A 23118-nucleotide genomic window follows, 5' to 3' on the forward strand; every position below is an offset into this window, starting at 1 on the left:
ACACACATGCACGCACACACTTATGCCGCAGTTGAGTGCATCTAGAAAGCGAGGTCATTAATCACTCTGCATAACGTGCATCTCCCGCATAGCGAGCGAGAGAGAGGTGAGAGGTCCTTAGATTATAAATAAAAAGAATTCAAGCTGCTGCGAGTATACAGTTTGAAAGAAACCAAAGTGTCAGCAGGAGAAGTCATGCATGAATGAAATGAATGAGACTTTTTTTTTGTGGGTCTACTCGTGATAGACATGCCTACCAAATTTCATGTTGCGAAGTGAAACAGGCTTCAGGGACTGATTTTTATTTAAGCATTTTATGTAAGGCCACTGGAAATGGCCAAAATGAGACTTCTTCAAACCAAAATGGCAGACCTTCTGTGAATTTTAAAGCATGGTTGCTTGAGACTTTTTTTGTGGCTCTACTCATGATTGACATGACTACCAAATCTTGTGTTGTTGCTAAGTGAAACTGGCTTTGGAGTGTGGATTTTAAAAGCAGCCCAGGGGCGCGATTACAGGCGGTCACGCCTTGCAAGCCCTACCAAAAGTACATTTTCGCCAGGATGAACACAACTGCACATTTTTGAGTTTAGGAAAGCCCTCAAAATTGTGATTTATACATCCTAAGATAAGAGAACCTTCGCGCCACTTGCTCGGGCTTTAAATTGTGCACATAAAAGCTTGTAAAATGGTGTTTTAAAGCACTGCTGATGTAGTTGGATGTGTGCGCAGATTACAAGCTGCAAGGGGGGGGGATCTTCCGCTCTTGTCCTTGAAAACCCCCCAAAAAAGACACACCCCACCTCCTGCTGAGCCACAACTCAAACAAAAGAAAAAAAATCTGATTAGGGAAATTAAAAGAGCGAGAAAATGGGGAGAATATTGACAAAAATCAGTTGCAGGTGATTAGATCCTGCCAGAGTGGAGGAAAAGAAAAATGTCTTTGGACTTGATGAAGCAGCATGTGGCTCAAGGTTGTTACCACCATAACCTCTACCAGTAACCAAATGACTTGTTTTCTTTTCAATCTTGCTTTGCGTGCATCTGCTCAAGGGTACCAAAAAAGGAGCACTAGCGTTAGCCTGCAAATGCTAACGTGATGTGGCGGCATCATGGAGGAAAAACAAACTCAATATCTATATAACAGAGAGTATATAATTGTGTCTCCTTGCAGAGAGAGCCCAGAAGGAAGGAGGGAAGAGGAAGCAGAGTGCAGGGAAGGAGAGCGGGAGGAAGAGTAGTCCTGACAAGAGAAAGGAGAAATGGAAGTCAGACAGTGGCTCGCTGCTTAAAGAGATAGGTACACTCTAACACCACTGAATTATTTTGATTATTATCATTATTGTCCCAGCGGGCCTGGGTACTTTGCTCTGGAGCCCTCATAAACATAAATCTGGATGATCAGTCGATCGTCCTCAAACTGGCCTGGGCACAAGAACTCTCATTCAACATTTTTTTTTTTTAAGAACCACACTTTGGAGTGCTTGGTAAGTGCGACTATCTTGGATACGATCCTAAGCCTGGCCTGGGCACACGCCTCCGGAGCGCTCAAAACGAAAAACGTAACATTCCCTCGATTTTCATTCATTTCTGATTTGTCCTCGGTGCAATGTTGTGTAAAATCATGCGTCACATCATTTCCACGGTGGCGTGTTTGTTTACCTTCCTGCTCCTTTTTTCCGCCTCCCTCGCTTCTCTTGCAGAGGCATGCTGCGTCATGGAAACAAATGTGTGTGTTTATGTGCCTGCGCTTGTGTAGAGGCTCGGAGGTGTCACAGCCACCCAAACAGCACCTCCTGCCGTCCTACTTGGCACATCATTCACCATGATTTACACACCACACTTTTTTTTTTTTTTTTTTTTAAATATGAAATATTTTGTCTCTGTAGGTTTATCCAAGTCCTTCCCTTTGGACAACTCATTGTTCGACAGCTGGCTGGCTGACGACATGCTAAGCAAGTGGGCTTTGAGTTCACAGCACCGGGACAAGAGCGGCAGCCTGCTCTCCGACCAGGTAACAGTCCAAAACTATCCTGAAACGGACACACACAAAAAAAATGAAGAGCAAAAAATGTCTAAATAAAAAATAAATAAAAGGGAAAATAAAAACAAACATATAAAGTATAATTTAAAAATGAAATACAAAAAAATTTATATAAATGTAAATAAAAACAACAATATATATATATATAATAAATTCCCTTTATATTTATTTTTTCTTATATTAAATTTTTTTGTTATTTTTTTATATCCAATTTTATTTTCAGTTATTTCTATATTTATTTATTCATTTTGTCATTTTTGGTCCTCCATACTCAAAAGCCATAAAATGAACACCAAAAAAATTTATTCCCCAAGCCAGGTTCCCTTAGAATATAAAATTTGGTCAGCTTGTCTATCACAAGTAGACCCACCAAAAAGTCTCAAGTACTCATGCTCGAAAAGACACAGGGATGTCTGCCATCACATTTTACGGCAACGCTAAATTTCCCGGTTGTCCTGTAGCTCCTGCAGGATGAGGAGAGCTTGCTCAACCTGATGATGGAAAACTCCATGGAGTCCACGTGGAAGACGCCCCAGCTGGGTCGCAAATCCCGAGGCAGCAGCAGGCCCCGCGCCCGCGGGCACACGCCAGCCTCTGGCACCATACCGCCGTCTCCGCGAACGCTCCTGTCCGCCGGCTCGGGGTCCGCCGTCAAGGGCACGTGGACGGGCGGCGCGGCGGAAGAAAAGCACGGCTTCCGCAAGGGGTCCCGCGTTTCCTCTAGGGTCCTACATCACCACCACCTGCACCGTCACCATACCAGGAGTTCCGACCTGCAGCCGACTATCTCCAAAATGGACTCTTGCCACATCTCGGAGGACGGCGGGCCGTGGGGCAGCAACGGCGTCACGTCCAGGCCCCCGCCCGCCCTGCCGTCCTCACGGCTACGCATGTCCCGCCAGATTAAATCCCGAGGGCGGGGCGGGGCGGCATCCGAGGCAAAGGACCAGCGTTTGCTCCACGGCGACGGCTACTTTTCCGACGGTGAGCAAAGCGACTTGGACACGCGCGGAGCGCGCAAGCTCCGCCTGGCGCAGTTGCATTCTGGGAATGAGGACCTGCTGAGGCGGAGCGTCATGGCGTCCTAAGGATCCTGAACGCACCGCAGACATGCAAACTGTCGTTAGCCCACTCGCTCCAGCTGTGCCCCGAGCATTCTTTGAATGTAGCCACTAGCCTCCTCGCGTCTCACCGCTAAGTTCTGAACGGAAATAGGAAACAGGCGTCCGTTTTTTTAGCCGATTTCTGCGCGTTAAAAGACTTTGTGGTCTTATTCTTTGGGGCATTCTTCTAAATATCTTTACCGAGGCTGGTTTCAGGGTCTCCTTTGAATAGCAGGTGGTGTCGGAAAGCACAACTAGCGAGCAAGTAGCGTTATTAGCACTGACTGGTTTACGGGGAAAAAAATGCTAGTTTTTGCATAGAAGAGCAGTTGGAGTTTGAAAAAAAGAACGTACAAAAACATTCTTCCTTATTCAAAATTCCATTTGTTTGCCTGGAATAAACTCTGTGCCTTCTGTCGCACCCCCCTCCCCTCAGAGACCCCCCCATAAAAAAAGCCAAACAATCACCGACCAATCAGCCGTCGCCCAATCCGATTTGTAACAATCAATGCGAATGTGTCACCTTAATCATTTTTAGAGTGCCTGAACGAAGGATGTGCGGACAATTTGCCATTTTTCACGCCCTACCATCAAAGAGGTGGGCTTTCAACATTGTGCCGTGCCAGTTAATAGCCTCTAGAGGGCAGCATTTAGCACGTCTGACTTCCCGTTCCATTTACTTTAGCCAGCAGACGACGTGGCTAGGCTAACGAGGCTGAACTCCCACATAACGTCGACGAAGTTTGTCCGACAATTTGTGTGTTTTTGTACTGAAGGACGTCTGTGGTTATCTCAGGGGTTTTACGAAAAATGGTTAAAAATGTCTCTTAACTCGACCAATGTTTTATTTTTTTGCATAGAAATTAAAAGATTCCGCTAGCAACTGCTAACGTATCTATATGAATAAATATATAACTATATAAAGAAAGCTATGTCAAGAAACTTCCACGTTTGGACGACTACTGAGCACTCGGTGTGGTCACATGACCGTAATGCCGGGACCAATCAGCTGCGTGGGCCCAATTTTTACTTCCTGTATTTTTTGTGTCGCTTCGCTAATGTGACGCGATGTAATAGTAGCGTTTGATGCTGAACTGATCACAAAATCACTTCAAGCAGGTTTGGTGTAACAGGGTTTGAATAACCGAACAGGCGTCACCTGTAGCGTATGCGCTCCGGACGCTCCCGTATGCACTCCAATTGCGTTCCTGAAAATCCTGAATGCGTTCCTGCCACTCCCGTATGTGCGAGCAACACTCACGGATGTGCTCCTGACACTCCCGTATGCGCTCCTAACACTCCCGTATGCGTTCCTAGCACTCCCGTATGCGTTCCTAACACTCCCGTATGCGTTCCTGATGCTCACGTATCCGTTCCAGACGCTCCCTTATGCGTTCCTGAAGATCCTGTGTGCATTCCTGACGCTCCCGTATGCGCACCCGGCACTCCTGTATGCGCTCCTTCAAAGAGGAAGCTATTGTTATTAATATTGTTACTGCTGGCAATGAGAATGACAACCTTTGACGTTTTATGTGTTCCTTCCAAGTAGAAGGCAAAGGTCGTAGTGCGTAGTTGTGAGACGGCGCAGTGGCGTAGGCGGTCGATCGACTCGAAATGGACCCACTGCGGCGTCTTCTTAGTGTACACAAACCGCTATCATACAATACTTACAGTGTGGCGCCCACGCCCTCTCCTTCTTAGCAACCTAGCTTCTTAGCCAAATGTAGACAGTGGGTCTTTGCCCCCTGTGTCGAGTAGATGCTAAGCTAAGTGTCGTGCGCTACTTTGGACTTGCTGTTGGCTCTGAAGTTTGGATTATATTATCTTTTTTCGAGTCTTTAATTCTCACGTATTCTTTCTCAAAGAATTCTGGTCATGTGACACCTGTTTTTATAAAACAGAAATCTCGGACCACATGAAAACATATTCAACAGGTAGCACTATAGGCCCAAACCCGAAGAAAGTCATTTGGGGAATAGACATGGCAATGGTGAAGGAGGGTAAAAAAATAATAATACATGTGGACTGATAAATGAATTGATGGCACTTCTGAATATACAATTTCAGCTTCACCCTGTCGTTGGTAGCATTTCGCAACAAACCCCGCTCCCAGGTTGAAATGCTAATTTCATTACTAGCTTTTTTCAGACAACCGATCTCAAGTTCGCTCATGCCCCGTAGAGGCACAAAGTGGTATTACAAGTTCATTTGCCTTTGACTTTTACATCATTTTACCTTTAATCAACAACATTGTTCAGGTTTTAAAGCAAAGAATTCCGTGCGGTTTAGAATAAAAGTGTTTTTACACTAGCACATTTTAGTTTGCTTGAATCCAGTTGGTTTCCCCCCCCCCTCGGTCCGGTTCAGCAACATTAGCAATACCGCCAGCAGCTAGCACATAAACCGAGACTAGGCAGTAGAACGGGTACGTCTTGGGTTTAGCATGTTAGCAGTTAGCATGTCATCATACAAATATGTTTTCTTATTTGTTTTGTTCAGGAAAGAGGATAATGCGTATTTGGTTATTTGCTGGCATAATTTAGCCCAGTTATTAAAAGCCACTTCCTGTTAACATTCTGTGATCAATCAGAGAAGAGAGTGGTGTCAAAGTACACTCAGAATTTCAATGAACCGGACCCTGGGGGGTCTGCGGACCAAGTTTACAAACCCATCGACTGATTCTGACTAGAAAAAGACAACTTGACGTGAAAGCACCTCAACTAAACACTTAAAGCAGCACTTAACCCTCCTGTTACGTTTGTTTCTCAGGAACAGTGATATTGTTCCTGGGTCATTTTGACCCAGGGCGTATTTAATGATTCACAAGCAATGGGTTGGACTCAATAAACTTTGTTTAAAAACAAATTAAAACTTTTTTTTTAATTATTATTATTATGGTCTTTTTTTTTCTTGTCTTTTTTAGAATGGGTCATTTTGACCCGGGCCATATTTAATGTTCCAAAAGTGTCCAGAATGAATAAAATTCCAACAACAATAGTTTAAAAGCTAATTTTAACATTCAATTGTATTTGATTGATTTCTAAATGGGTCATTTTGACCCAAGCCTGTTTAATGATGCCAAAGTTTCCAATACAATTAGAAAAGTTTTCTTTTTTTATTATTGTATTGTCTTGATCTTTTTAATGGGTCATTTTGACCAAGGCCACTTTTAATGATCAAAAGTGTCTGAAACATTAAAGAAATTCTCAACAAATATTGTTTAAAAGGTACTTTTAACTATTTAAAAATGGGTCGTTTTGACCCAGAGTATTTTTAACTATACAAAAGTGTCAAAAATGAGAGAAAGAGAAATCCCGACTCAACAAACATTGTTTAAAAAACGATTTATAACTTTTTATAGTTTGATTTGCTTGATTGAGCCAAACAATTCTCACATATTAGAAATGGAACAAGTCTTAATAAACATTGCTTGAAACTACTTTTAACAGTTTTTAGTTGTATTTGTTTGACTCTCTAATCCCAATAGACATTATTTAAAAAATACTTTGTAATTTGAATTGTATTTCTTTACCTTTAAAATGGCTCATTTTGACCCAGCGTCCTGTCTCATGATCCTCAAATACCACAATTGAAATCATTGCATTGCAAATGTTTGAAATTGTATTTGTTGATAACACTTAAGCCAAACAGAAGACGTTTCATAAGGAAAAACTATATTTTGAATGTATTTGTCAAACTTCAAAATGGGTCAATTTGACCCGGAACATAACAGGAGGGTTTTGATATGTTTTCTAAGCACTTATTGACTTCAATCAAGCAGAGTTTCTCTTTGTGTTCATTTAAAGCATCATCTTCACCAGCACCAGATTTAGTCCAGATTGTGTTTAGACTGGGTGTGAATCAGGCTCAGAATCGGACTCTTCTTAAAAAAGAAAGAAAGAAAATCAACCCTCTGCTGCATCAAAAGCTTCTTTTGTTCAACACGTGAATATGAATGTCGCAGGGGTTTTATCCTTCTGTCTTCTTTTTGTTTCGAAAGAATGTTGTGCCATTTGTGAATAGCAAAGAGAACTATTGAACATATATGAAAAGAAGAAAAAGAGCTATTTTAAATTATTTTTTATTTTTCTCTGGCATTTTGTTTTTGCTATATTTATTTTTCTTGTATTAGAATATTCTTTGTAGGAGGGAGGGACAACTTGTAAACAAACAAACGTGTATTTTTCCTTAGCGCGAGAAGCCTATTTTCTTCCTTTTTGTACAATTTGGATGTTTGGAGCGAGACTTTGACAAGCAATATGATGATGTCCTTCCTCTGTGACTGTATATCTGCATGCTCTTTGTGTGTTGCCTTAACCACGGCTGCCAATCCCCCCCCCCTCCCCCAACCCCAAACACCCCCCCCCCCCTTACCTGGTGGTGTCCCACCCGGTCTGGTCCAGTGCAGTCCAATAAAAGCAGTGCTTTCTGTGTACTCCCACGACAGCTGCAATCGCCTTCTTCCGCACCACATTGGTCCAAACACACCTTTACAGATGGGAAAGACTGCAGATGTCAGTGTACAATGTTTGCACGAAAATGCGTACAAAAGAAGTCATAGCACCTTTTTTAAGTTTGTATTTTATACTTTTTTTTGTTTTATTTTTTTTTTTTTTCTGTTCTTGTATTGTTTCAGCCCATATGAAAAGTAGTTAATTATTTTAATTGTTTTTTTAATTTAAATTTGACTTTATTTTGTTTTTAGCATTCACTCATGAAAAAAAATACTGGATTTTTTTTTTTTTAATAAGGGTTTTATTGTTTTCTAAGCATGTAATATCTTAAATCCAGCAGAGTTTCTCTTTGTATTCATTTAAAGCAATCCTCTTCAGCAGCACCAGATTTAGTCCAGATTGTGTTTAGACTGAGTGTGAATCTGGATCAGAATCTGAATTCTATTTTTTATATATATATATATATATATATCCTCTACTGCAGCAAGTTTGTTTTTATTATGTATTTTACTGTAATTCTAGCCCACACGTTTAAGTCCATATATAAAAAACACAGATATATTTTGATTGAACTTTTTTCTATTTTGTATTTATTTAATCTGTATTTATATATTTTATTGTGATTTTAGCACCTCTATATGAAAGCATATTATTATATCTCAGTATTATTTTTTTTAGCCTTTTTTTCCCCCCCAAACAAGACAGAAAAGGGAAAGAAATTAATAGTCCTGAGGACATGTGAGCAGATTTCTGTTTTTGTTACACTTGGTTGCCATCCAGGCCGCCTGACGTCAAAAAGTTGCGGCGTTTCCTGTTCGAAAAAGCTGGACGAGTCGAAAGGTCAGGAATTGAAAACAAACATCATGCCTGGAAGAAAATAAACCAACGTGCGCATTTTGATGACTAAAATGCCTTGGCTCTGCTATCTTGAACTGGTGACGTCACAATGAAAGAATAAGAACTCTACCGCGACTGTAACGCCCTCTGGTGGTCAGGTGGTGCGCAACGGATGACATCACAAATATAAGACAATCACATCATCCAAAAGTTTAAAAAAATGAATCCCCATACCTTGCATAGTACTAATATTTAATATATTTAAATTATTTCCATAGTATTTTTTGTTAAATAATAGTACTCTAATAAATGCAGTTAATTAAACATCACCAGACTTTTGTTTGTTCCAGTTGTGCCTCAAAATCGTCTCTTCCCGTCTCCATGTCATCAAAGGGTGAGTAGCTTGATTTGATTTGACTTTTACCTTCTCTTTATGTGCAACGGTCATGTTAAAATCTGTTAAATGTTACGATGGTTACAGTTTCGACACTGGAACTGATCATTTTCCACCATTTTGAGTGTGCGTGTTGTTGTTTTTTGGGGGGGGGGGGGGTTCTTGAGGCTGATTGTCGAGGTTATGTGCTCTTAAGCAGGCAAGCGAGGGAGACAAAGTCACCTTCAAGCACATGCTGAGTTAACATGCTGCTTTGTGCCTCTACACACAATTAATCATCTGCTTATTATCTCGTTATCATCACGGAGTGTTTTTGCTGCACTTTGTGTTGAATGTGTGCATTGTTTTTCGGTATGGAACTGAAAATCTATATAGTATATAACATTGTGTTACATATAAACGTTTCTAATATTTTCTATTCATCCAGTTATGAATTACAGTATTTCAAAATGTTCTTCATAAGATGGTTTTGCTTTCAACAGGAGTTTCTGTATGACAAATATTATGTAATATTTTTAAAGTAATTTAATCATAGCAATAGCAATTTTAATAAAGCTAACAACTAAATTTTGTTAAAAATAAAATTATTTAAAAAATCATTTAAAATGGCAAACTAAATTTAAAAAAAATATTTTAATAAAAATACAAACCTAATCAAACAGAAATATCTATCAAAGTAATCAATCCATCCAATTTTTTCTCTCTAGGAATTGTCCCCATGAGGGTTGCGGGTGAGATTCTGGGGCTGAACCATATAAACGAGAAGGGCGAGAATCCATATAATTAAACAATATAATTAAAAGCTTCAATTATTATTATATTAAATTTGAATTTATTTATTTAAAAGGGACACTGCAAATTAATCAACGTTTTACAATGCAAATTAGAGTTAGCTAAGTCAAGCTCATTTTCATTGCCAGTCCCTTGGGCGGATGTAAAAGAAAATGACAGTCATTAAAATCATAAATCAATTTCCAACAATATACAATAATATTACTTGAGTACATTTCCTGTACAGTTGATGGTGCTTACTAATTAATCTCTCATTCAATGACAGCAGTTTTGGCCGACTTCAGCCACTGTTTCTACGATTGCTACATCGGCAGTACTTGTTCATAAAAAATAATTAGCCTGGTTGTGTTAAATCCATTGTTTAGTAGTGAATAGACATCCATGTAATGCCAACTAAGTGTGCGTGCGTGCACGTGCGTGTCAAAAAATACTAACTGACGTCTCGGGCGCCATCTGGTGGAAACTCGAAGACGCGCTCGTTGACATCTTTCAAGTTAAACGTTACACAACATGTGCGTATTTGTTTCATGAAAATTCTGGAATGACACATTATTCAACCTAAGAACTTCCTATTGATTCAGTTTGCCCTCAGTTGTTCTGGATTAGTGTTTGATTGTGAGTTCCTGTGTAGTGACAGGTTTTTTTTAACAAGTTTTTTTTTTATCTCAATGGTATTTAAGTGGACTGCTGAGCGTCACCGTGAGTCACAAAGAACAACACAGACAAGGAAAGTGAGGCCTGCTTCAAATTAACCTCCCCTGGGGCCTCTTCTGAACCTCCTTGGACCATCTTGTAAACACAATGCTGGATTTCCACTCAAATATTTCTAATAGGCACTGCGATCATTATATTTAAAAGTATTGCTAACAAACACAAGTGTGTGTTTGTTCTATAGATCAAATAAACAGATTACGACCACTTGCGAGCGCGACATAAACAAAATCGTCTAGACATTTGATTGCGTTTATCATGGCTAAAAATAGACCAGATCCAATCTGGGCTTTCCTGTTATAAAACAGCGCCTTCGACGAGCCACGTAGCGCTTAGTATCGCATCTGTTTACACGACATAAACTTAGTCAGTTAGCAACCATGCTGGTCTCCATAAACAAAAAGCACGGCTCTGCAAATTGTGTGGGTAATACTTCAAATTTTGTTTGCCTCGATGCAAAACATTAACCTTGCTCTGCAAGCTGAATTCTTGCGGTATTTGTGAGTTCACAAACTCTCGAGAATACATCTTGTACCGAGCCCGTTGATTTCCACCGATCCGAACCACCCAATCACAAAGCGACATTGTGTTTGGGGGGCGGGATATGTAGGCGGGACGAAACCAGGAAGCGCCGACACCGTGGGAAACAAACTAATCTAACATGGACGAATGGACGCTGGTAAAGATGTTTTGTTTTTTTTCCCCTAAGACCGAAGACGACGTTTTCATCCGTTGCCGTGATTGGTCAAAACAAACGTGAAGATGCCGCATCGTCCAATCGGCTCGAAGTATTGTGGAAGCAGTCCCAGATTGATATTGTGGAGAACTCACTTGGGCGAATCGCAATTACCAATCTGGCTATTGTCAGGTTAGCAAAACATGTCACAGCAAGCACAGACACCAGAGCTAAAATTAGCGACGGGCATTCGAGGCTGTTTTGTCTCAGTAGCAGACGAAGAAGAAAAGAAGAAAGTGTTCACAGGTTTATGTTTAATCACACATGTTGTGAGTGTACATCATCGTATGAAGTAACCTTCATTTTTGGTACAAAAGTGTGTAAAACAGTGTCACAGTTATTATTTTGAGTGCTCAGTCAAATAGTTTTTGAAAGCCCATCTTGGCTAATATAAAAATAAATTATTCAACTTTTTTTTTTAAATCTTCATTAGTGTTTTCAATGTCACAAAAAAAACAAAAGTAAGCATAAAGTGCAAAATGACTTACAGTCTTAGACTCCGATTATGACATCATACTTAACCCACTCTCATTTTTTCCATGACCGTTTGTAGTGTTGTTTGCTTTGTTTTCAAGCTAACGTCCCGACTAGCTAACTGCTAGTCCAAAATGTCCACTCAGGAGTTCCTTTTCTTCAGCTGTTCCGTTTCATGAAACATTTTCACGTATTTATTCATTCATGTATTTATGGCTTTGAAGTCAACACTCGAATGTTAAAAATCAGATCTCAAATTGTAACCCCCCTTTTCTTCAAAGTGAACGATCCTTCATGCGCTAAATCTTCGAACGCGCTTTTCCTTTCTCGACTTGCAAAATTTCACCAGCAGTCCCGAGGCGATCGCCGCCAACAACACAACCGCAACGATGACGATGATGTGATTGGCTTTTTTCCGCCCTCTACACATTTCCGGAGTCACTTTCTCAATGTTGACCGGTTCCGAGCCCTGGTGGAGAACGCAAGTCGCCGCCTCGATGTCGGGCACCACCACGGCCGAGTGCTGAAGCAGGCGAACTAATTCCAGGTTTCCGCAGCAGCTGAGCGGATTGTCCCCCACGTAGAGCGTCTTCAGCGAGCGTTCCAATGCCGCCATGGCGGCGCGCTCCAGGGTGACCAGGCTGTTGTTCTGCAAGTTAAGGGTCTCGATGGACAACTCTTGGTTCCAGGCTGGGAGGCTGCTCAGGTGGTTGGTGGACAGGTCGACCAGTTTCAGGCTCCTTAGCGACGACATGTCGGCGTTCAGATGGGAAATGTTGTTCTCCCTCAGAAGGAGCTGGACTAGGGAGTGCTCCAGACCAGCCAGGGAGTCTCGGTGCATCTCCATGCCGGGATTGAGAGACAAGTCCAGAAGACTGAGAGGGGTGTTAGCAAACGCTCTGCAAGGCAAACTCTTGATATTGTTCTGAGAAAGGTAAAGGAACTTCAGCTTCGGAACGGAGAAGAACGAGACACAACTTAGGGGATTTTGATCGTTTTTTGTCTCTGAGGGGCACACTCGTAGATTGTTCTCTTGGAGCTGGAGCAGGTTCAGACTTGGAAGTCTCTGGAAGGTTTGATGCGCGAGGGTGCGAAGGTCATTACCTTGCACGAAGAGCTCCTCCAAAGCCTGCAGAGCGCCTTCGCCGAGGGAAAGTCTCCGTAGGGAATTATAGCTAAGGTTGACGGTCTTGGCTGCGGGAAGGAGGTCTTTGTCGGTGATAGAAAACAAGGCGACGCAGTTGTTGCTGACATTCAAGACCTCCAGCGACGTCATGGTGCGAAAGAAGGACTGCGGCAAGCCTGTGAGCAGGTTGTAGCTTAAGTCTAAGTTCCTCAGATGCTTCAAAACCATCTCGGGCATCTTGGTCTCGGCCGCGTCGACACTCCGGACTCGGTTGCGCGACAAGTCCAGATGCCGGATTACGTTGTTGGTGGGCAGCAGCGGGAAATTCGGCAGTTTATTTTCACTCAGATCCAGAAAGGCGAGGTGGTACAGCTCGGCCGATCTGGTGCTCTGGAAGAGCTCCAGGCTGTTCCTGCTGAGGTTCAACGCTCTCAGACGGTTCAGATTGAAGTCCGTGATGCAAGCGATAGAATTCCTGGACAAGTCCAGATCGCTGAGGCCATCGAGACAGTCAAAGGCGCCGTCTTCGATTTCCAAAATGACGTTGTTGCGGAGACTAATCCTCCTCAGGGACGACGCGCCGCTGAAAGTATTTTTCGCGATCTTGGTGATGCTGTTGCCGCTCAGCGAGAGCTGCACCAACGAAGGAGAATCGGCGAGGAAAAAGTCAGACATCCCCGTGTACAAGCCATTATTGGAAAGATCCAGAGACTGCACGGCTGCGAGCGTTCCGATTTGAATTTTGCCCATCGCAAACACGTTGAGACGATTCCCGGACAGATCCAGGACTTTGAGGTCACGCATGGCCTCAAAGAGTCCCGGCTGGATGAAGTGGATCTTGTTAGAGTGGAGATCCAGGTGACGCAGCCCCATGTGGCCGGCGAGGGTATCGCCACTGAGATTCTGCAGCTGGTTGTGTGAGAGGTCCAGTGCTTGGACGCCCGACGGGAGGTCGGCGGGGGTGCTGGTGAGGCTCAAATCCCTGCAGACCACGCTGGTATCCACCTGCCGGCGCAGACAAACACACGCAGCGTGTCGGTGGGATCACGTCGAGGAAATAGCAAAACTTGCTCAAAGTGTACTTTTGATTTACGAGGCTTGTGATGTGAGGAGGTTTATGACCGTTCGTCGGTCCAATGCAAACCTCAATTCTTGGTAAATCGCTTGTTTTGCTGTTTAGAGACATAACACCATATGACCGCTTCTCACCTCCTTCAGCCAAGATCATTCCGATAAATCATGAGGGAAATTCCATAAAGAAGTACAGAGAAAAGAAAGAACCTTCAGTTAGAAAGTGCCTCTTTGTTGGTAACATTCTCTCCCTTGGTACAATATATATATTTATATATATATATATTAGACCTATTGAGTTTATAATTGAAAACATATGGCCAGAGGACCCCCACCATCCACCACTCACCACCAGCCCCCGTTGCCCCCCCTCCAGTTAAAAAAAAAAAAAAACAGCCCATAAAACTGTCTCCATCTCCAATTTCTCACTAAAGCCTTTCAGATTCTCGACATACTTGCGGTTTTGATGAAAAGCCGCTCGTTGCTTACGGGCTGACATAAACAAAAGACTACCTACCGTGTAAAATGTCCTCTCTGGTTTTCAGTGAACCCTTGGGTATACCTAAAAGATTTAAGATCCTTAAGTGGATTATTATTATATTTTATTTTTTCTGGAGAGCTCAATATTGTTCATTCGGCAATTTTACCGATTTGACATGTCATCATCATTGCTCTCTCTTTTTCTTTTTTTTTTTTGTTAATTTTTTTTTATGTAAAAAAGAAAAAGAAAAAATTATTTTAGCATGCTAGCTGATTGGCTATCCCTTCGATGGATACATACATTCGTTTTCATTTCTAGTTTTTCTATAGCAGGGCATTGATTGGTTGTTCGTACAAACTGAAAGTGATGAGTGGTTAGGGTTGGTAACTTCCAAAATTAACTAGAATGTACATTTCAGAGGGTCCATTTTACGGGTTTCTTGGAGGCTCCAAATCTTTGGTTAGCATTGGGGTAGGTTTAGCGCTTAGGTTTGGATTAAGAGTTAGCATTGTTTTATATGTGTTTGGGTTAGCACGGCTAAATTTGTGGTTCGGGGATTAGGTTAGATTTCGGTTTAGGAAAGACTACTACGTTTATATTGCACATTTCATACACAAGGCTACCCTAAAATGTCTACTTTAGGGCCCTGCCCTGACGTTTTTTTTTTTTTTTTTTTTTTTTGCACTGCCATTCCATTTCTACACTACAATCATTTCCCAAAACATTTTTGCTAGCTTGTCGTCATCCCGAATCCTGATTCAGTCATTCAACATGAACTTTCCTTTCACCTATGACCCACGCGTGATTCAATTTCTCGTCACTTACTTAAGACTCCTCGGAGTAATACCTTAGGACGTTCATAAAACAGGAACAGGGTGACTTATATTTCCAATTACAACACCGCTTACGCTAATGTCAGTAATCTAAGGGGTGTACATACTGGGAAGCCAAAAAGTCAAACGTGATTCACCAGGAATATTTCCAGAGTGAAGTCAAATAAATGAAACAGCTCAAGCAGATTAGGAATCTCAACCCCGTTGCCATGTGCAACATGTCCAACAAAAAAAAAAAGCCCACCCCTCCCTGTTTATTTATATTAAGTTATAAGGAATGCGCTTCCCCTGAACAAACACTAGAAAAGGGAGTAACTTTCACTTACGATGCGGCACGAAGGGCGATGGCGGGCAGGTTGGACGGCCGCCGCCACGCAGCCGACCAATAGCGGGAGGAGCAGCGGGAAGGCGGCCATGTTGCTGCGGGACAAGGACATCATCATCAGCGGACGCGTGCACAGACGCAGGATGCATGCTGTGTCAGGGCCCTCGCAAAACCGAGCCAAGAGGAAGTAGACCTGCGCTGACCTATGACTGAGCTATTTATGCCCTCGCAAACAACAAGGTTTTTTTGGGGGGTTTTCTTTGTCAAAAACTGGTTCTACAGAAAGCCGGTGAACTTTGCGAATAACCAAAAGAGCATTGTGATGTAACTCAATCTTTAAATGTTGTTTCTTGTTTTGATAAAAAAAAAATATACTTGACGTGACTCAGAGGAAAAGCGAACAAAATATGGGTGGAAACAGGTTCGAGTTTGTCAATGTGGCATTCATTACGCTGCATCTCATGCCCGAAGGCACGTGTAGACAAAATTCAACTAAAAGTGCTCATCAAAGTGCGAACAACTCACAAAACAGCATCTGCTCCACCAAAAACAACAAAAATGAACCATTATCCAACACAAGATGCCCAAGGTCCAAGTATGTGACCCGGAGTCCCAAACAGCTCTCGAGTCTCGGAACTTGACGACCTTCCAGTCTTGCCTGTGTCAAGTACCACATTTCCCAGTGTGCACATCACCATCAGCTGCCTTTAAATAGTCTCGGTCAAGTCTGTGAAATGGAATCTCAAAACTTTAAACAAAGTCAAACACCACCTTTATGAGCTGGGGTCCAAATCGATCTCCGGACTTTAAACTGACGTCTGTGAAAATGACTCCTTACGAGAGTCTGAAAACTTTCAACAAAAGTTTTGGAGCTGGAGTCTAAGGCAAGTCTCAGGTCTTCAATCTTGAGTACCTGTCAGGTTTCAAATCTTTGAACACGTGTCCAAAGGTAAAAAAACCCAAAAACATTTCTGAGTCCTGAGTGAAAGTCGAGTACCTCCAGTGGAGTCGTGGTGAAGTCTCAAAATGCTTAATTTGAGTCAAATTCAATTCTCTAAAATGGAGGCAAATACAACGCAAAAGTCAAGTCTCAAGTCTTTAAACTCACCTCCAGGTTGAGTCCAGTTGCGAGAAACTAAACTGCAGAAAAGTCCTGGTCTAAAATCGGAGCCTCTGGATTTGAACTCTCTAGTTTTTACCTTCAAATCATGTGTCTAGTAGTCTTTGAGACGGATGCAGAGACATGTCTCAGGTCTTTGGTCTCAGGTCTAGAGTCCAAGTGAAGTTTCTGGGCTGGAGACCAGAACTAAATATTTTGTCATGGATGTTGCATGTGATTGATCAGTGATCAGTTATCAATAAATTCACAATTTTACATTGTTCCGTCACACAATCCAGAACCGACATGTACCTGACTCCGAGCCGACGACGAGTCTTTGCGGCGTGTCTGACCCCTGACCACGTTGTTTTCACATCCTCGGCCCGTCGCGTGCGCGCGCCACCTTCCGACACCCCCGAAACCATCGACAGAGACCGCACGACCACCGGAATCCCCTACGCTCTTCTCAGCTGACTCTTTTTCCCTTCTTCCTCCTCACGCCGCTCGACTCGGACTGCTTGTTCCAGCATCCTGTGAGAACATCCTGCAGGGCTAGCACGCCCCCCCCCCCCCCCCCCGCACCCGCAACCCCCCCCCTCTTCCCCTTCACGGACCTACTCCCTCTTTCCCTCTCTTGTAAGGGAAATGCCTTAAAAGGGGGGTTGGCAGTCCGATTGGATTCCTCATTTCAAGGAGACACATGTTTATGTCTTCCCGTAAATACCCCCGATTTATCAAAACCTGACCCCCCCCCCCCTTTCTCTCTGTTATCATCAGGAGGAATTTGGGGGCATTTCAGCCAAAGAGTTGAAAGGTTACATCTGCTTTTGCTTTGCAATAAAAACATGTTCTTTTGATTGTAGTTTTTGTGACATCTGAAACAAGCATTTGGGGATGGAAGCCGTTTATGAGTCCCACATCCTTATGACTTATGACGTGCGTTATTGTCTTGTGACTCTTTCATGGTTTATACCACAAATTACAGAGTAATAATAAAAATTATAAATACATGATTTTTTTTTTTTTTTTGGTACCGTTGAGACTTCCCCTGATGTTTGTTTCAAGTAAAAAAGGGATATTGAGGCTTTTGCAGGTGGTTATTTATTTTGAAAGTTTGTAGTACAGTATATATTTGATTTTGGCACCAAAAAACGCATTATTTTTTATTTAGTCAACTTCATTATTTTCAATGTTTCATTATGTATTTTATTTACTTTATATCTGTTTACATTCCAATTTATTAGGGGCTAAGTTATTAAATTCCCATTTTAATGAATAATGTCATTTTAGTTAATCAATTTCACAATATAATTATTACATTCATGTCTTTATAAATTTAATTTACATTTATTTAATTTCTGAACAAAAAATGCATTTCAATTAAGGGACAATTTAATAAATAGTTTCCACATTTTAATCATAAAATCACAACTGAACAAATAAATACTCATTTTAACTGTTTTATTTCATTCGATTTGTAATCATTCGATTTGGCACAAAACACGCTTTCCCATTTTTATTCATTAATGGACAATTTAAAAAAAAAAGTTTTAATAATAAGGACATAATTCAACTAATGAGCATTAAGTTAATATATTTTACATGTAATCCATTTAAGGAAAAAAAGACCCCTTTCAAATCACTTTTTTTTTAATAGACTATTTGACATGACATGACGTGCATTGTATTTATTTTTCCCCTTTAATTCAATTTTGTTACATTCGTTAAATAAATAAAGCAGCAGGGACACTCAAAATTTAAATTTAGCTGCGTTACATATCTCTCCTGAGGGTGGCGGTGTACTCAATATTCCAATAAATATAATTTAAATATTCTCACGAAGAAAGAAAGTATTGGCGGGAAAAGGGCGGTACGGTCTCTGGATAGTTCACATGTTTCTCCTGTAGGTGGCATTGTTTGCAATTTCCCAAAAGCCTTTAAAATTGTCGGACGAAGAAGACGTCGCTGTTGGCGGCCGGAAAGTGGACAGGCAGGCACCTTGAGGGAATTATCTCGCTCTTTACCCACTTTAATACCCTGAGGGATTTAAATTCTACTACGACCAAGTTGTGCCAGATTATTCCCTGTGTTATTCCCAACGGCGAGGTAAGACTTGTTGAGCCGCAACCGCACTTCTTGTTCGCGTGACGGAGGGAAGCAAGCGAACACGCTAGTTAGCCTCGCTCGCTAGCCACAGTAGCTAGCCAGCCCATCCACTTCCACGCTACCACGTCCATTGTGCGCTAGCTAGCTAGCTAGCATGTCTGGCGGAGGCATTATCCGCGGACCCGCGGGGAGCAACGACTGCCGCATATACGTCGGCAACCTGCCGCCCGACATCCGCTCCAAAGACGTGGAAGACCTCTTTTACAAGTATGGCTCCATCCGGGACATCGATTTGAAAAACCGACGAGGGGGACCGCCGTTCGCCTTCGTGCAGTTCGAGGACCCGAGGTGAGCGCGGAACGCACGCTTCCCACGGGGTTAGCGCCTGCCAAGTTGTAGTTTATAGGCTGGAATTGTTTTTCTGGGTGATTATTCCTTAAGAAGTGTCTTTTAAATGTTTTTTTTGTTTTTGTTAAGTCACATTTGATTAAGCTTAAATGGCTTAACTCGAGCTCCACAGGCTGCAAATGTATCAAACAAAGACCGTGAAGTCAACACTTTTTTTTTTTACATGAAAAGTTTAAAAAATATATATGATTTATGCATTTAAAACTTGATAAAACCAACTCAGGTGGGGCTTATTAAATGATCTTTTATAAAATACAACGTATCACTTTAGAGTAATCAATAAGTTACAATAAGTTCTTTTTAGGAAGTGAGTTGATCACGTTAAAATTAGTGTAAAGGGGCCAAATTAAGCTGCAACTATTGTGTATCCAACAAAGATGATTAAACTACACGTTTCTTCTATTTTGAGGGTTGTCTTCTACTGAAGTGCTTCAGAGTAATGAGTTTATGTAATGAAGAATTGGTAGTTGGACACATTGACATATAAAGTATGATTAGTAGTTGGATAACACAGTTTAATTTGACAGGGACGCGGATGACGCCGTGTACGGTCGTGATGGCTACGACTACGACGGCTACCGACTTCGTGTGGAGTTCCCCCGAAGTGGCCGAGGTGGAGCAGCTGGCCCCCCCAGGGGCAGATATGGACCCCCATCTCGGCGCTCCGAGTACAGGGTTATCGTGTCAGGTGAGCCGCAGCTTCCTTGGCGTGCTGGTTTGGTGTAACCCCTAAAAGTCGATTGATTTGTGTTTTTGTTCGTTATCGTTTAGGTCTTCCTCCTAGTGGGAGTTGGCAGGACCTGAAGGACCACATGCGAGAGGCGGGCGACGTGTGCTACGCCGACGTGAACCGCGACGGCAGTGGCGTGGTGGAGTTTGTGCGCAAAGAGGACATGACCTACGCCGTGCACAAGTTGGACAACAGCAAGTTCCGCTCCCACGAGGTAGGCGGGCCGGAGAGGCAGGAGCCCGAAAAAAACATTTGAGTTCACATTTTAATGAATGGGTGGACTACTGAGTTATCAAGTTTACTATTTATTTGATACTGTTTCAATTAGCTCAAGAATAAATACAAATCCATTGAGGACAGTGATGGGTTTCAAATTGTCACTAAAATGTTTACTTTTTTTTAGTTTTGCAATTTTATAAATGCTTTCACATTTTAAGTATTTGAATGTAGATTTTTAGTCATACTGTGTATATATATATTTTTTTTATCTTTGTAATTTTGATTGATAGGACAATTTGATGAATGCCATACTTAAATAGCGGCGAGTGTGGGGGAAATGGTTAGTCTTTTGTTAAGAAAAATTCAATAATAGTAATTTTTTAAGATAATTTAAGCAATTGACAAGAATAAATACATTATTTAAAGAAATAGTGATTACATAAATACATAAACCTACTGAATTGGATAGTTGTTTTTTTTCATAATTATTTCATGCTCATATTTTCTTTGTAATTGACTAATCAATTACTTATTAAACTAGACTAAGTGCAGTTTCTAGAAAAACTGCGTGGGAGTGCTGAAAGCTGACTGCTAATAGCTGAATGCTAAAATCTGAATGCATGTGGAATGCTTATGAAGTAAATTAAGAGATAAATTATTAAATGATGACCTCCTGGTTACTGTACAATGCACTTTACCAACTGTGCCACCGAGCAGTATCAGACATCTGGTAATGGAAGTTATATGTAAGTAAGTGGGCGTAGAAAGTAAAACTTGAAGAAAGTTCAATGTCTGCCCCATTGAAAATGAATGGGAATTTTTTTTTAATTTTACGTTAAATTGTGTGAATATTGAAAGAAATGTGAAATCAGATGATATATACCCCGGGAGGTGTAAAAAAAAATTAAGCAAGATGAATTTTGAACAGTGTAAATTGGAAGTATTATGTGGGAGTTACATGGCAAAAAAGTGCAGAGTAAAAATCACAATAACGTGTAGGTATGCATTCCCAAAATTACAAAGTGTACTTTTTTCTTTATTTACTATTAATCAGTTTGATTATTTAATGAGATACTGTTAATGAATGAATAGATTGGAACCAGGGAAACCCAGACTTCTGTCTCCCCAGCCACTTCGTCCAGATTTTCCAGGGAGGATCCTGAGTTGCTCCCAGGCCAGCCGGGAGACTGTCCAATGTACCCTGGGTCGTTTCCGGCGGCCTCCTCTCCTCGGGACATGTCCGAAACACCTCACCGGGGAGGCATCCTAACCCACTGCCCAAGCCGCCTCTTAAACATGCACCATTTGCTTTGTGTGTGTTGCGCGTAGGGCGAGACGGCGTACATCCGCGTGAAGATGGATGGCCACCGCAGCCCCAGCTACGACCGCTCCCGCAGCCGCAGCAGAAGCAAGAGCCGGTCGCGCAGCTTCTCCCCCACCCGACGCGGCCGAGCCTCGCCGCGCTACTCCCCGCGACGCTCTCGATCCCGGTCTCGTTCCCGCTCTCGCTCTCGTACCTAAATCCGCCACCTGACTTGATGGAGAGCGGCGCGTCGAGATGGGAGGAAAGAAACCTCAAAGTTGGATCCCGTTGCTCGTGTATTTCTCATTAGCCCTGCCGTTTTATGCTTTTTGTTGCCCCTTATCCTCTTTCCCCCTTTCTTTCATTGTGTTGGGTGTCTTTTTTTTTTTTTTTTTTTTTAACTCACCATTCCTTAATTTTTCCACCCCCTCCTCCCTACACCTTGAATGCTGCCGCTATTGCTGTGCTTTTTTTTTTTTTTTTCTGCTTCTCAAAGCATATGTCCGCTGATCTTCTTGTGTGTCTCTCTGTAGAGATCAGAGCAGCAGGATAGGATGGGAAGAGAAGGAAACTGTTCAAATTAGGATAAACAGGAGGAGGATGAGGAGGAGGATACAAATGTGGCACGCAATGGTATGATGGTTGTGCCTTTACAAACATCTAATTGTGAGGCTGTTCACATGTTTTTACACTTAAAATGGCGTCCCATTGTTTCTCAATACTCAACCCCCCCCACCCCAGAAATAAGCTTCTGCATCCATTTTGTTTCTAGGTGGCTCCACACTTTTTTCCCCCGATTTTCTTTGTAGTTTGTTCAACCCTCTTAAGTGAACATCAAAATGTAGATATGTTTCCATTAAATGCGAAGGTGTGTTTCTAACTCCTTCTCTTTGGTTCTGCTGGTATTCTGAAGGTTTGGACTGGGCTCATTGTCACCCCATCCGGAGCCGGATCAGGATTTAGGATTTTTAGGCATCAGGATGGATACAAGGAGCAGGAGCATTGGAGAGTTTTCTTTGTTTGTTTGTTTGTACCTGGACAAGCTCCCACATCCAACCTTTTCAAGCATTGTAGTTCCGTAATCAAGTTGAATTCGGCGTTCCCAAAGAAACACATTTAGTGGCAATTTCCCATGCTTTTTGTGGAAATAATTAGTGGCAGTATTGTGACTTAATATCGGTTTATTTTTTATTTTTTTATTATTAATATTGTTGGAAATGGAAGAGCTCAGATCAAAACCACGAGGGGCTTCCAGATGGGGGAGGGGGGGCAATGTGGTTTGTATCTAGAGCAGCTTTTTTCTGACGAGGTTTGTTTTTTCTTAGTCTCCGGTATCATCAGAGCTTTATTCTCTTTTAATAAAATTTAAAACGTGTGCCATGTGTCTTGAGTTTTCTCTGTGAATGTTTTGAAAACCTGCAGCTTCTGAAAAGGATACTTGATTCATTCAGCCATTTTCATCAGTAAAAAGTTAATATTTTGTCCAAAATTAATTTGATAACTATTTTTCTTGTATAATTAAAAAGATTAAAAACAAAATTTTCCACTTGCTGTCGGCTGGAGATGACATCACCTGTGCTGAGGAAGTAGGTAATGACCAATCAGCTCACAGGTTTTATGGGTTTGGTCAGCCAACTGAGCCATGATTGGTCGTTACCTACTTCCTCAGCACACGTGTCCTCTTCAGTTGACAAGTGGAAAAAGTAGTATTTTAAGGTATTACTTGTAAATTAAAGTTACCAAATAAATTCTGGACAAAATATTAACATTAGGCTTCCGAAAATGGCTCAATGAGTCAATTATCCCTTTAACTGCTCTGTGCAAATATGACAGAAAACGTGCAGTAAGCAGTGACCATTAAAACACCCACTT

At 41.8% G+C, this 23118-nt stretch overlaps 3 protein-coding genes across 7 annotated transcripts in view; 2 read left to right on the forward strand and 1 right to left on the reverse strand.

The window, feature by feature from the left end:
* The window catches only part of jade2 (jade family PHD finger 2), a 42078-nt gene extending 38167 nt beyond the window's left edge, over nt 1–3911 (forward strand). Inside the window, exons 12-14 of one of the 2 annotated variants that reach the window (XM_077545728.1) lie at nt 1175–1300; nt 1890–2014; nt 2506–3911. In XM_077545728.1, the coding sequence (XP_077401854.1) occupies nt 1175–1300; nt 1890–2014; nt 2506–3132 (878 nt within the window). In that variant the 3' untranslated portion in view covers nt 3133–3911. The remainder of the gene's footprint in view (nt 1–1174; nt 1301–1889; nt 2015–2505) is intronic. The other variant, XM_077545729.1, reaches the window with a different exon arrangement.
* A 7399-nt stretch (nt 3912–11310) lies between these two features.
* lrrc32 (leucine rich repeat containing 32) lies at nt 11311–16979 on the reverse strand. The gene is made up of 3 exons (XM_077545730.1): nt 16793–16979; nt 15383–15476; nt 11311–13676 (listed from the first exon to the last, which is right to left on the reverse strand). Exons 1-3 carry the CDS (start codon nt 16903–16905, stop codon nt 11838–11840), a joined length of 2046 nt encoding a protein of 681 aa, XP_077401856.1. The 5' UTR covers nt 16906–16979; the 3' UTR covers nt 11311–11837.
* Nucleotides 16980–18412: 1433 nt separating this feature from the next.
* LOC144035794 (serine/arginine-rich splicing factor 1-like) lies at nt 18413–22621 on the forward strand. 4 transcript variants are annotated; one of them, XR_013288513.1, is made up of 6 exons: nt 18413–18934; nt 19522–19682; nt 19766–19938; nt 21273–21523; nt 21780–21879; nt 22160–22621. XR_013288513.1 is itself a non-coding variant. In XM_077545731.1 (4 exons), the coding sequence occupies exons 1-4, from the start codon at nt 18741–18743 to the stop codon at nt 21462–21464; spliced, it is 720 nt and encodes a 239-aa protein (XP_077401857.1). In that variant the 5' UTR covers nt 18414–18740; the 3' UTR covers nt 21465–22621. The 4 variants fall into 4 exon arrangements, 1 of the variants encoding a protein (XP_077401857.1); XR_013288512.1 differs by having other exon boundaries at nt 21780–22621; XR_013288511.1 differs by having other exon boundaries at nt 18414–18934; nt 21273–21879.
* The last annotated feature ends 497 nt before the right edge of the window (nt 22622–23118 follow it).

The sequence above is a fragment of the Vanacampus margaritifer genome, chromosome 16 (genome assembly GCF_051991255.1).
Source record: "Vanacampus margaritifer isolate UIUO_Vmar chromosome 16, RoL_Vmar_1.0, whole genome shotgun sequence".
In the NCBI taxonomy this organism is placed as follows: domain Eukaryota; kingdom Metazoa; phylum Chordata; class Actinopteri; order Syngnathiformes; family Syngnathidae; genus Vanacampus; species Vanacampus margaritifer.

Bases quoted from the DNA above. Each gene is read 5' to 3' on its own strand.
- LOC144035794 (XM_077545731.1), top strand. From the start codon at position 18,741: ATGTCTGGCGGAGGCATTATCCGCGGACCCGCGGGGAGCAACGACTGC. The intron at 18,935-19,521 runs GTGAGCGCGGAA...TTAATTTGACAG, and splicing joins GTGCAGTTCGAGGACCCGAG to GGACGCGGATGACGCCGTGT. The intron at 19,939-21,272 runs GTAGGCGGGCCG...TGTTGCGCGTAG, and splicing joins GCAAGTTCCGCTCCCACGAG to GGCGAGACGGCGTACATCCG.
- lrrc32 (XM_077545730.1), bottom strand. From the start codon at position 16,905: ATGGTTTCGGGGGTGTCGGAAGGTGGCGCGCGCACGCGACGGGCCGAG. The intron at 15,477-16,792 runs GTACATGTCGGT...CTTGTCCCGCAG, and splicing joins CGTCGTCGGCTCGGAGTCAG to CAACATGGCCGCCTTCCCGC. The intron at 13,677-15,382 runs GTAAGTGAAAGT...CTGCGCCGGCAG, and splicing joins ATCGCCCTTCGTGCCGCATC to GTGGATACCAGCGTGGTCTG.